The sequence below is a fragment of the Drosophila melanogaster genome, chromosome 3R (assembly GCF_000001215.4).
Source record: "Drosophila melanogaster chromosome 3R".
NCBI lineage: Eukaryota > Metazoa > Arthropoda > Insecta > Diptera > Drosophilidae > Drosophila > Drosophila melanogaster.
The window spans coordinates 4,125,593-4,139,331 of record NT_033777.3 but is presented as its reverse complement, the minus strand read 5'-3'; the positions used below and the strand labels follow the sequence as shown (position 1 = coordinate 4,139,331).

The 13,739-nt window shown below is 36.8% G+C and overlaps 1 protein-coding gene and 1 long non-coding RNA gene across 10 annotated transcripts; one reads left to right on the top strand and one right to left on the bottom strand.

The window, feature by feature from the left end:
- The first annotated feature begins 679 nt into the window (after positions 1-679).
- lncRNA:CR41601 (long non-coding RNA:CR41601) lies at positions 680-1,438 on the top strand. The gene is made up of 3 exons (NR_004368.1): positions 680-822; positions 886-1,069; positions 1,152-1,438. It is a non-coding gene; the product is annotated as a long non-coding RNA:CR41601 (long non-coding RNA).
- An 11-nt stretch (positions 1,439-1,449) lies between these two features.
- Positions 1,450-12,890, bottom strand: Gfat1 (Glutamine:fructose-6-phosphate aminotransferase 1). Of its 9 annotated transcripts, NM_001201439.2 has the most exons (10): positions 8,697-8,811; positions 6,406-6,450; positions 6,183-6,294; positions 5,916-6,113; positions 5,413-5,868; positions 5,160-5,186; positions 4,942-4,965; positions 3,951-4,108; positions 2,072-2,911; positions 1,450-2,012 (listed from the first exon to the last, which is right to left on the bottom strand). In NM_001201439.2, the coding sequence occupies exons 4-10, from the start codon at positions 5,965-5,967 to the stop codon at positions 1,638-1,640; spliced, it is 1,932 nt and encodes a 643-aa protein (NP_001188368.1). In that variant the 5' UTR covers positions 5,968-6,113; positions 6,183-6,294; positions 6,406-6,450; positions 8,697-8,811; the 3' UTR covers positions 1,450-1,637. The 9 variants fall into 9 exon arrangements, with proteins under 9 accessions (NP_001188368.1, NP_001188369.1, NP_001015157.2 ...); NM_001201440.1 differs by lacking the exons at positions 6,183-6,294; positions 8,697-8,811 and adding an exon at positions 12,574-12,890; NM_001015157.4 differs by lacking the exon at positions 6,183-6,294.
- Positions 12,891-13,739: the final 849 nt, after the last annotated feature.

Genomic DNA, 13,739 nt, shown 5'->3' with positions numbered 1-13,739 from the left:
ATTATTTTTTTTTATAAATATAAAGTAACAATTTTAATTTGCAGCTTCCCGAGACAGACGCAGGGTAGGTTTGTTTCCAAATGTTGTCATGCCCAAAGTGTCAAAGTTGAAGGAAACTTCAAAATTTCTTTAAATTTCCGGTATGTACGCAGAAACCCAGAAAAGGAGAAGACACAAAACATGAGAGAATGCTAGTAGTAGTAGTAGTAGTGGTGAGGAAGTGCAAGTTAGAACGCAAAATTTAATAAATTTCTTGATAGAAATGTACTAACCTAATAAAATATTGAAAAAATATCAAAATATTTTTTTTAATTGTGCCAAAAAGTTTTTTTTGAGAAGAGTATTTTACAAAACTAATAATTACATGAAAGATATGAAAATATTTTGTTTGGCGTTAAAGTAGGCGTTGCAAAAAAGTTCTTTAGCATATCGATAGAAATTCACAAGACTAATAAATATATGAAAAAATATCAAAACATTTTCAGAAGTGTGGGCGTGGCGGTTTATGGGCGTTAGAGTGGTCGTCGGCTATTGTTCCTTATGAAGAATATATATAATTTATATGGTATTTACTTATATTCGAATCTAGTATACCATTTTACTCACCGAGAGCATTAGTCAAAAAATTCAAAAAAGAAGAGAGCTGTGCTCAGTCAATAAAATGCTAGTGGAAAATTGACTGATCTCTTGAAAATTAAAGAATGATCTTCATTATTAAGTTTAAGTCTCGGTGTAATATCTTTCGGTTAATTTACAGATGAATCGGCAATCAAGTGTTTGCTAAAAATGGTCTAGTTATATCATTAAATTTTTATTTTGTGCGTAAGTATTTAACAAAGACGGAATTTAAAAAAAAGTCCTGAAAATATGAAAATCAACACTTAGAAATCAACACATCATAAATATAACAATGCCAAACAATAGCATCGATGAGTTGTCGCAGTACCGCAGCCAAGTCGTCCTGGTAAAGAGGGCGTCTAAAAACTTTTGTAACCCATAACCCCCGCGAGTTAAAGGGCTTGCCAATGTCTCTGATATTGCGATTCAATGTGTCCAAGCAATGTGATGGGTAAAGTAATGATCTTAAAAAGAAAAAATTGAGATTCTAGAGTTTCTCTCTGATAAAAAGACGTTTAATGTTACCATTCCAGACACATCAAAAGCAACTGTAAAGCTTCCTGGGTCTGGTTGGATACTTTCGAAGGTTTACCCAGTACCTTTCAGTCATTTATTAGACTTTGATTACACAGAAACCTCGATCTCGAGTTGGAGATCCTGTTAGTCGTAGAAGCATTCCGAAAGTTCCGAGTACAAATGGGAAATCTGCACAACCCAGATAGACACGGCTAGTGATCCTGATAAAGAATATATATTTACTTTACATGTTAACAATTTTTTAGCGAACTTTGTATACCACTTTTACTCTAAAAGAAAACTACTTAGTCTTTTAACCTTTACTACTTTTCTGAACGAAATAATATTTTTATTCAATAAAATTGAGTACGGTTTATCCGAAAATATGGAGATATTTTATAATAATGGTATTTTGTAGATGTGTCTTGTTTGGAAGTTTTCACAACAAAATGTGGAGATTATCATGTAGAGGTACAAAGTCGGAGTTCCAATTAAATAGGTGTTTACTCAACTGTCACAGACTTTGCTAAGTTTCTAGGACAGTCAACGTCGCATCCGCGAAGCACGGCAATATGATAAGACAGTAGTTGCATTGGGATAACGGTGAGAATTCCTTGCAGGCAGTCGACGGTGCGAGGAATCTCTAGATGGCGGGAGGAGAAAGCCTTGGTCTCCTCGTCTCCCTCCTCGCAGATAATAATCGGGCATCCTTTGCGGGATGTGACCTGCTGTAGAGCGTTCATGCACTTTACGTAAACGGGGTCCCGCAAAACAATCATCAGCACGGGCATGGAGTCGTCTACGAGAGCCAGTGGGCCGTGCTTCAATTCACCGGCCATGATGCCCTCGCTGTGCATGTAAGTCAACTCTTTGACTTTCTGAAAGGCGTAAAAAGAGGACTTAAGCATGGGGAAATAATTCCAAAAAAGTATCTTACCAATGCACCTTCTAGGCAAGTGGCAAAGTTGTAGCCCCTACCCATTATCAGAAGCGACTTGTGTTGGTATAGGTCTTTGGCCAGTTCTTTAACTTTGGAGTCCAGCTGCAGAACGTCTCGGATTTGATCCGCGAGCTTGGACAACGCCTGCAGAATCTCAAGCCGTCGCTGTTGCAGTGACAGTCGATCTTCGGACATAACTAGAGCGAACATCACCAGGGAAATGAATTGGGAGGTGTATGCCTTGGTCGAGGCCACGCCTATCTCTGGTCCGGCATTAATGTGCACTCCACAATGCGATTCCCGACATATGCTGCTGCCTACGGTATTCGTAATGCCCACAATCAGGGCTCCTCGCTGCTTACAGTAACGTAAGGCCATCAGGGTGTCGGCAGTCTCTCCGGACTGCGATATAAAAAAGCAGACGTCGTCTCGAAAAATAGGAGTGTTTCGGTCTAAAAAGTCGGAAGCCAGCTCAACCATCACGGGAAGCTCTGTGAGTTCTTCGAGCAGCTGCCTAGTGGCTACAGCGCTGTGGTAAGATGTGCCACATCCAATCAACATCAGGCGTCGACAGCGTTTGATTTCAGGAATGTAGTCTTTGATCCCGCCGAGCACTATGGCGTTACCATCGAAGCGGACGCGACCGCGCATTGTGTTCACCACGGAGTCGGGCTGCTCGAAAATCTCCTTTTGCATAAAATAGTCATAGTTTCCCTTCATGATCTGTTGAATTTCCATTTTTAGGGTAGTGATTTCGCGAGCGTGCGGATCATCCAGGCTCTTCTTTAGGCGATGTATACTCAAAGTTCCATCCCGAACAGCAGCAACATCGTCGTCCTACCAGAAAATAAGAGTGAAAGGATATGTAACATAGCATCGCCATTTTTTTATTTTATTATCGATATGCTAGTAAAAATTCGGCCATACAACCATTCAAAAATCCCATACTTTTAAAAATGTTTTTGATTTTTTGGATTTTATTTTTTTCTTGCAAGTTTCTAGCGATATGCCGAACAGAATGTTGAACCTTGTAGTTTGCTACTCGCTGAGTAACGAGCATCTATCTGATGGTCGAGTAAATCGACTACAGCGTTTTCTCCTGTCTTGTAAATTCCCAGAATTTTTTTTGTAAACTGTAAATGTGCATTTACAACGCATTTAGAACTAATCAAGTTCCTCAAAAACTGGCAAAATTTGTTTAGAAAATCGAAGGCAATTTGCATACAAAACGAGAAAATTGTATAGTCGAGTTCCCCGACTGTCAGATAACCATTATTTACTGGAAGTGTGAACGAGAAACTTCAATATTACAGTTTTTAAAGGTCTATGTTGCTGAAATCTTTCGGCTTAATTTTCTTGACGTAGAGATACGGACAGAAGGGAATGGCCAGATTGACTCGGCAAGTGATCCTGTATTTACTTTTCATTGAATCTAGTATATCCCTTTACTCTACTTAACTCTTCTTAACGGGTATAAAAATACACCTTTTAGCCCAATTTGGAAAAGCTCACCGTTTTTCATCAAAATATGTTGAATTCGCTCTCACAAATGCTATGCTAAGGTCTTGCCAACATAAGAAATTTTTTTAAAATCCTCTAGGAATAGCTCAATTTTATATACCCCCATAGCCTCTGAACCTGTCAAGATAGAGACGTATGTCGTTTGACGGACATTTTTTAATGCTTTGTCATAATTCTAATAAAAATCTTTTTTAACATTTTGGATTATGACTACGAACGATTTATTCTAAAGTTTAAATAATTTTTCTAGTTTTTTGGGTGAATGTGTACATTTTATATAGTTATTTTTTCAATTGTTTTTTAACCTCATCAACATGTGTTTTTGCTTGATAATAGAAAGAATCAACTATATTACCTCCAAATAGATGACCCGGTTAGTGTGCTCTATGACGGCTGAGGCGTCCGATGCGAAAAAGTACTCAACTTCCTTCTCTTCCAAGGGCATAAACTCAGAAGTGCTTTCCGAACGGGGAAGCACTGGCAGTTCACGAGATTGTCCATGTGGGCGAATATCTAGCTCGTTAATTTTGTATTTTGTTTGTGCGGCATTCATGATTCGTTGAATGTACAGTTGAAAATAGAGGGTCGATTTAAGGTGGCATTGATAGCATTGCGTGCCCATTCGTAGTTTCGTAGCGATAGAAACAGAAAGGACAGTACAATGTCATCCGTTGTAAGCGATAGCAGGTGCGTAATTAAGAGTGGGGTGTTAATGGGTATCGAGTGCAATAATGCACAAAGGGATATGAAATAAAAATAAATACGTTGAAAAAATATTTTACTATGATATGTTACTAAATATTCAATTGTAGATATATAAAGCTAGAAATTAGAATCGTCTATTCGTTAGCGCACTGGAATCTTGAAAACTATAGAAGCAGGTGTCGATTCGTTTTAAATTTATGTGAATTCTTTTCTATCAATTGATCTAAAAAGATTTCTCGGCGAACAATGTGTAAAATGTTGAATCTCTGTTTATTAATATGAGACTATATGCCAAATGGTTTTTATTTTTTAATAAACTTACTTATTATTATATAATATGATATAAAAATATAATAAAATAATCATTATATTATGGATATTATATGATTTTTAAAATTTGTGCGCATTTTTTTTTCCGAACGTCGACAGATATTGGTTTTCTGATATTGTATAAAAGTGAATTTTCTACTGTCATACAGTCTGACGAGATAAATTTTGTAGAATGAAATCGAAGTATTGTTTTATATAAACCGAATTAGAATTACAAGTGTAAGATGGTAGGTGCCTTGTACGATAAGCCGTCCAAAACCAAGCAAGCATTATTTTAAATTGATTTAATAACTTAATCAACTTGTAATTACCTTGAGGTTTTCCAGAGTCGGCATCTAAAAAAATGTTTGCGGATGAAAAAAAGTGTAAGTTTTAGGTTAATTATTGTTCAATCCATGTTTAGACGCAAGCTTTTAATATATTGGTAGAAGAGAGGTGAAAGAATTATTTTACATTTTCAGTTAGTGTGCACAAAGCCCCCGCCACGTGTTATCGATTCAAAAAGCAAATGGGTTAGTCAGGTGACTACCTTGATCGGTGCAGAGCTTCTTGTCATCTACGGTACGACATCGGCGCCGAGTTTAACACAGTTGCGGCGGGCAGAAGTAGAAGGGCCGTCAAAGTGGAGTGGCAACAGGACAATGGCGGTTGTTATAGAAAACAATCGGTCAACCACGACACATAGACAGTTAATTACAAAAAGTAAGAAGAGAAAGGAATGGCTGGTGAAGAAACTGACTGTGGAGAGACTGCTAAAGCCGATAAACCATTGCTGTGCTTACCTTTTCCGTACAGAATTGGAATGTGGTCTGTGGCTAGGCGTGTTTTTGTCTTGATTCCCACTAGCAAGGGCGAACTACGCCGCGACGCCACACACTCTCCGGGAAAGTATTTTGACTTTACGGCAATAGCAAAGGCGCCCTCCACTTGAAGGATGGCTTGCTCGACCAGCTCGCGGAAGGAGTAGGTGGGGTGGGTTTTCCACAGGTGGTGTACTAGCTTGGCAAATACCTCTGTATCAGTATCCGACTCAAACTCATAACCTCGCTTCGAAAGAAAAGTCTTTACATCATTGTAGTTGGTGATGATGCCGTTATGAACTACGACGAAACCATTTTCGTCGTCCGAACGGTGTGGGTGGGAGTTCTTCTCGCAAGGAACACCATGGGTGGCCCAGCGGGTGTGAGCAATGCCAACGTGGGTCAGGACGGGTTCGCTGTATTCTCTTCCGCTGAAGTCTGTGGAAAAATGTTTACTTTTGTCTACAATTTTCTACAGAACTTACGCTCTTGAATTGCTTCTTCAAGCACTTTGACCTTGCCCGTTCGCTTGACCATCACGATGTTTTTATTATCCGGAGAGTCAATTGCCACTCCAGTAGAGTCGTAGCCGCGGTATTCCAATCTCTTCAAGCCCGTGACCAGAAGGTCCAGCACCTCCTGGCGGGACTTGGGTGTCAGATAATTTAGATATGCAAATATTCCTATTGTTATAAAGTGTTATAAAGAATTAATATACATGTAAAGCACTCTAATATAATAATTAAAATTACAATGAATCGTGTATGTTGATTGCGCGAGATTTAATATAAACCTTAATAGGACGTGCCCCATATGCCGGCATATTAAAGTTTATAAATGTCTCTGTGCGCCGTCGGAATCAAACTTTAAAAGAAGACAATTATTCAATAACTTGAGGAGAAAAACAGATGTTCCAAATTTGTCTCAAACTTTTACTGCTAAGTCGGAAAAAAATATTTTTGCTTTAGTACTTACCACACATTTTTATAGATATTTGTAATTAAAGATGTTAGTAAATATCTGTAAATAATATAAACCGTTTAAAAACATATATTTGAAAAATAATAATTTTGTTACTTATAATATTGAAATGTTTACTTCCCAAGTCAAGTCTCTCCCCAAGGCAAGTCTCCACGAATTTTATCTTGAACTCAAATTGAAAACAAGAATGCTATAGTCGAGTTTTCCGACTATATGATACTCAGTAATCAGCTTGTGAAAATGCGAACGCGAAATTTCAATATTTTTCTGGGATATCGATAGATAGAGTTTTTGGGCGCGGCCAAAAGTTTTGGGCAAAGTTTTTGTTTTCTTAATCTTAATCTAGCTTTTAGAATATACATATATAGGAATATACACACATATATATATATATATATATATTGTTGTTAGACAGACAGATACACAGACAGACAGACGCGCACGTCCAGATCAACTTTACTATTTATACTGGTTAACAATATATATATTGTATCACTTAATTCTGCGATTTCGGGTATAAAAGATGTATGATTATACAATGCCGAAGTAAGCATTTTTTCTGTTTTACTAATCATTAATGCCGATGTCTTTCAAAAGTTATTATAATTACTAAAACCATGCCTACGGTGAATGGTTGTTAATTTCTATTATTTCTATTACTTTTCACGCAAGAGAATAATTACAGGATATATACGTAGGATATATACGTATGCCGTATAAACGTCGAGATCTCAGGAACTATAAAAGCTAGAATGTTGAGATTAAGCAAACATATTCTATTGACAAAGACGCAGCGCATATTTGTTGACCCATGTTACCACGCCCACTCTTGAACCTGCAAACCGCCCAAAACTGCCACGACCACACTTTTGAAAAATGTGTTGATATTTTTTCAAATTTTTATTAGTCTTGTATATTTCTATCAATTTGGAAAAAAAAAACTTTTTGTCACGCCCACTCTAACGTCCTAAAGCCGGCAAAAACTCCAACAACTAAATTTTTTAACAATTTTTGGATATTTTTTCATAATTTAACTAGTCTTGTAAATTTCTACCGATTTTCCAAAAATTTTTTTCCAAGCCCACACCAACACCCACAAACCGCCCAGAACAGGTACGCCCACATTTTTGAAAATTTGTTGGATATTTTTTGCACCGACCACTCCAACGCCCTAAATACGCCAAACCAATCACACCTACACTTTTCAACAATTTCGATATCCTAGAAAAATTATGAAATTAAGCGTTCGCATTCATACTAGCTGAGTAACGGCTATCTGATAGTCTGGGAACTCGACTATAGCATTTTCTATTATTAAATATCTTAACTTCCACTAGCTCGGTCGAGAAAGTACACCATAACGCTCTATCCTTTTCTATATAATACCGTTTGAATTATATTGCGTGACTTGAGTTTTCAAACATCGTGTAATTTGTTACAGTTTGAACAAAGACACTTTTTATTTACTTTCATAGTTAAAATGAAATTATGTATGAATCATTTATACCTATTTTCCCTGTAAGTGGCGGTATACAAAGGGCCTGTAAGTCTCTGTAAATAAATAACTACCCTGATACAAACAAGAATTTTGCCATCAACAATATTGCCGAAGAGAACGTAAACTACTTTATCAAGTCAATTCGCGGAAATAATATCTACAAATTCATAACAGGCAACTTGTTATCACCTCGTAAGTTTTCGCCCATAAAGAAAAACAGACTATATATTGTATAATATATTGTATATTGTATAAACTTGTACTGCTTGTGTGCATCTGCGGTATTGAATACGCAGTTCGGCTAATACATATATCGCTCGAAAACTTAACCCGTTCTCCCACAAGATATAACAAAGTTTATATGGTTTTCACTGTGGGGAAAACACACCAGATATGCTTATGCTGCCGGCGTATGCAGCTCATTTTATATGGTTACACAGCTGTATATACTCTTTGAAGCAAAGATCACTATTTATTCGAACACTCCTGTGTAGGGCAGCTTAAATAAAAATGCATGAGGTACAAACAGGTATTTTACGTAAGACGCACAACCGAGTTTTGGCTGCTGATTCGAGTTTTGAGCTGGTTTGTTATTCAATTTAATTCCATTAAAGTTTGCTGCGCTGGCATCGACAAAACCGCACTAAAGTACCAGTCTCTCAGAACTGAAATTTGGCTTGCAAATGTCTAATGGTCAACAATGCTACGCGCAGCTGTTAAGTCTTTTTGAAAGCAGCATATTGCGCGAATCTCAACTTTCCAGTTTCTTCTCTCGACCCGGACTCACTTGATTTGCCTAATTCGCTGGTCTGCAGTACTGGGTTGTCGCTGTCAAGCTGGTTGTTGCTGGCGTCTCGAACAGGCACAGGTACGCTGTTTAAATAACACTGAGTCTACCTCAAAAAGCAGCGCGCACTAAATGTGCTTCTTTTATAGCCCGCGACGCCCTGTCGTTGCTCCGCCGCCCCTCCGCCGACAGCCCGATCCACAGCGATCGTTAATGTCAAAGAGTCTGTCCAACTCCCGGTACCGGTAGCACGCAGACAAGCCAAGAGCGTGCACAGGTGGTTACCAACTCTTAGTTCGATAAAACGAAAACGTAGGTGCTCTTAGGGAGCCAGCTGCGCTCTTAACGTAAAAACTTCAGCACTGTTGAGTTTGCCCATCGTACCCTAGTAAAGTTGGTAAGTCGCGCATACGCCACGTGAACATGGCTTGGTCCTAAGTCCGGTAATCTTATATTAAATGGAAGTAATATTAATAGCGCCTGTGTTTTTCCAATCAGAACGAGTTATTTGTCAACTGTAAAGAATTGGGTTATATATGTAGGTTTATCTTGTGCGATTAGCAAAATATTACTCGTAGTAATAAATAAATAAATAGTAGCATATAAATAATAAAATGTTTCGCTTACAAATGCTTTCAAACTTTTACGCAAGTAAATATGTATACATAAATAGAAGTTATTTTATGTTCATGCTTTTGTGAATTATGAAACTTCCATTTGTTTGTATTTACAGAACAAAAAAATTATAAAATAAATTTGATATATGGATTTAAATGCTGAAATTTTAAGCAAAAATGATTGGCTTCAGCTGTCGAAGACGCGGTGAAACTGTATTTTATCACAATCCGTTCGATCCGTGATGACACTATTGAAAAATGTTTATATTTTACAATTTAGTGAACATAAAAACATTTCATCTACGCCGAAATCGCCCCACAGCACAATATAGTTGCCAAAGGTGCAGTATTCCCTTAATGTATAGCCGTTGCTAGAGTAAAAGGGTATGCTAGATTATGTAACAAGCAGAAGGAAGCGTTTCCGACCATATAAAGTATATATAAAGTATAAAGTATATTCTTGATCAGGATCAATGGTCCATGTGACCATGTCCGCCTGTATGAACGTCGAGATCTCAGGAACTATAAAAGCTAGAAAGTTGAGAATAAGCATACACATTCTACGCCCCCTCTAATACCCACAAAACGCCCAAAACTGCAACGCCCACATTTAAAAAAAAAAATGTTGGATATTTTTTCATAATTTTATTAGTCTTGTAAATTTCTATCAATTTTTGCACAGCCCACTCTAACGCCCTAAATACGCCAGTTTTTTGTGATTTTATTCCCCAATATCTATCGATACCCCAGAAAAATGATGAAATTTCGCGTTCACATTCGACTATAGCATTCTCTGTCGTGTTACATTACTTAAGAAAATACTCTTATAAAAATAATTGCGCAAAATTGGCCTAAGAAACTCTCTTTTCCCTAAACATTTTGAGTTCACATAAAATAGGAGGCATTACCGACTTGCTCCCAATTCTAGAAAAATTAAAAATATGAAACGCGTACATTTTTCGTTAAGGCTTCTTACGGCCAACTCTGTATTAATTCAGAAACTGTTCAATCGTCAAAGTTGAGATTAACCAAAGACAAAGATTCGGCCCAAATTGGTTTACAGATGTTGGTACATCAACATACCACCCAAAACTGTTACGGTCACAGTAGGTTAAAGGTAAAGGAAAGCGATTCCGACTAAATAATGTATATGTATATTCTTGTTCAGAATCAATAGCCGAATGGAACTGGCTATGTCCGTCTGTCCGTATGAACGACTCAATCTCAGGAAGTATAAAATCTAGAATGTTGAGAATAAGCATGCAGCTTCCAGAGATATAGACGCAGCTCAAGTTTGTATCTAAACGTTGCCACGCCCACAAGCCGCCCAAAGCTGCAACTCACCCACTTTTAATCAATTATTATTTTTTTCATATTATTATTTATTTCCCAAATTCTACTGACATTTCAATAATTATTTGAATATCTCGTCCACACTTCCAGCTGAGTAATGGGTATCTGATAGTCGGGGAACTCGACTATATCATACTCTTTTGTTTTTCTTATTAGTCTAAAATCTTTTTGCCACGTAGACGCTCACAAACAGCTCAAAACTGTCACGCACACAGACAAGTTTGAGTTTTTTTATTTTATATGTTTCTCGTTCACACTTCCACTAGCCCAAACTCGACTATAGCATTCTCCGTTGTTTTTAAGGTCAAATTTACCGGGTATTTAGAAAATATCAGTAACAAATCACACATAATGGTTTATGGAACCTCGCCTTAGTAGGCTATTCAGTAGTTTAATGTAGTAGTGCGTTGCCGTGAGCATATGGCGCATTTACAATACTTCCACTACTTAGAGATTTAACCTCTAAGTAATGGAAGTAAATGCGCCATAAGCATATTCTTCAATTAATTCGTAAGAATAAGGACGCTACGTTTAGTGCATAACGTATCCTTTGCTGATTAAGCCTTTTACAATATAAAAAAAAAAGTATTACAATATTATTGACCCTGGGGTAAGCTTAAAAGGCAAATACTAATAATTTTACATAAATCTTGAAAATCGGATTGGGTGTTGAAAATACAATAAATTCCTCCAGCTGAAATAGTCCGTTCACCCACAAACGAATAGATCGACCGGTCCGCATCCAATGTCGCCAAATGCATACCTGTCCGGAAGTAGAACGTAGTGTCGTAGTGTCACCGCTTTTTAAACAGCCAATAGTATAATATAAATATTGAAAATAAATGATTTCTTTTCCTAACAACTCCATTAGCTTCGCTGTGAGTGGTCCACATTAAAACCAGTTTTGAGTTTGTCGATGATATTATACAACTCTCCCAGCTAGAAACCGCTTTAGTCGTAATTATCTGACCTTCACTCCCTTGCGAAAGGAAAAGTGAGGCGCTAGGGCCAGTTTGGAAACCAGTCCAGGGTCCAGTTTATGGCCAGACAACTGAATTAACAAAAGCGGCCTCCGGAGCACCTTATATATGGACAGCAACTGAACATAATGCTGTAAAGCTATTAATATTGTAATTCGGGTAAATTCCAAGGAAAATATTAAAAATCAAGAAGATCACTATTCGCGAATTCTTCAATTTTCAGATACCCGTTACTCTCCTAGTGGTATTGCGAAAAAATTACAAAATTTTATCGATGGAAATTGGAAAACAAAACAATTATACAATAAAAAAATTTAAAAAAAAATCAAAAGTGTTTTTGCTATACCAATAAAAGTTCGCAAGGCAATTAATAAAGAGATAAAATCTAAACTTTTCTAAACAAAAGTGTGGGCATGTCGGTTTTTTTCGGTATATGTACAATTCAATGAGCTCACGAAGAAAACCCTCTGTTGGTTACCAGATGCCAAAAGTCGTAGACTCGTCCGGTTTGCCTTGCATTTGAAACGGCCTTTTACCTTTCACCTACACTTACCATTATTAAAGTAAATGAACACGGAAGAGTCAAGCTGTCTGCACTGGCGTAATAACTGCAATTCCTACATATTTCCAGTTAAACAAAGCTTTTTTGGGGTCTTTGAACCACGTCAGACATCCCAACGGGAAACAAAGAGTAAACAAGATTTTAAGTGTCGGCGTGGAAGTACGAATGGGCTGTGCAATGTTACTGCTTATCAAAGTGGCGATAAGTGAGAAATATACATAAAAATACAATCTTGTTTGTGCATACTACTTTAAGAGCCAGTAAAAACTGAACTCGTTTAATTTTGCGTCCCTTATTTTGGCCCTTATTATACGGCCGCAAGTTGCAGCAAGATCAATAAATAAATTATGTAACAAATTATTTACAATTAAATTGTTTATGATTTAAAATTCTACGTTTTTGTTTATTTTCTTTAAGAAGCACTTTCAAATATTTATATTATTTATATATAGATATATAGTTAAATAGTTTTTAATTGAGCCGAACAAATGATCCGTATTTAAACTAAGATCAACGCTGAAAGTTAAATAGTTTTTATTTTTCAAGTCGAACAAATGATCCGTATTTAAACTAGGATCAACTCCGAAATAAATTAAACACTGAATAAATTCGGTTTTGTTTTTTATTAAATATCGGTTTAAGACTTATTGAACTTTACGGTCTAACTTTCAACTTAAGACTGATTACCAATGTGAGTGAGAATTGAGGAGGGGCCTCTATGGGTTACAGAAATAAAGAATAGGAAAAAAAACGGAATATCTCCCAAGGTTGTGAAGTGAAGTAATAACGATCGACACGCAGATAACGCAGAAAATAGCTTTAAACGGTAAAATCATGTGATGTTCTTGGATGTTTACGTTGAGGAGAGCTTGGGAATCCGTTTACAAGAGCGGCCCAGTTTGGGTGGCGCGAATATTCAATTAACTGAGCGTGATGAGTTGGCGTGAATACGTCACTTCCCTTCCCTTAAAGATAAGCCTATACTTGGGCTGGGACTGATGGATATAGTAAGGGTAGTGGAACTTCTTCCATTCCAGTTTGTGGTGGTATGTCCTGATTTTTTTTTTTTTTTTTAGTTTTTTCTTAATTTTAGTTTTGTATACATCATTATTCTATATATTTCATTAATTCATTTGTGGGTATTGGCTTAAAATTACAGATTGGATTTAGGTGCTTAATTATATTGGTGACACATTCATTGTTTATTTCTTTATTTTCATTACTATACACTTTGTTTTCTTTTTTCAAAATATAATTGTGAATCTGTGTAGTCTAACTGGTAGCCATTTGAGTCGGGGTATGGGTTTGATTAATTTTCTTTCGTTTTTTGAATTGTGTTTTGTAGTAATGCATAGCTCTGTTTCTATTAGTAATTTTGTAATGGTCAGGGTCTGTTTGTTCTACGTTTTTGGTTGGTTTATATGGGTTGTCCAATTTGCCTTTTTGTAATGGTCCTTTTCTGTATCTTGTGTCGATATCGTGGTCTTCTCTACCTTTGTTTAATTTGTCTATTTTAGTTCTCTTTAGTTCC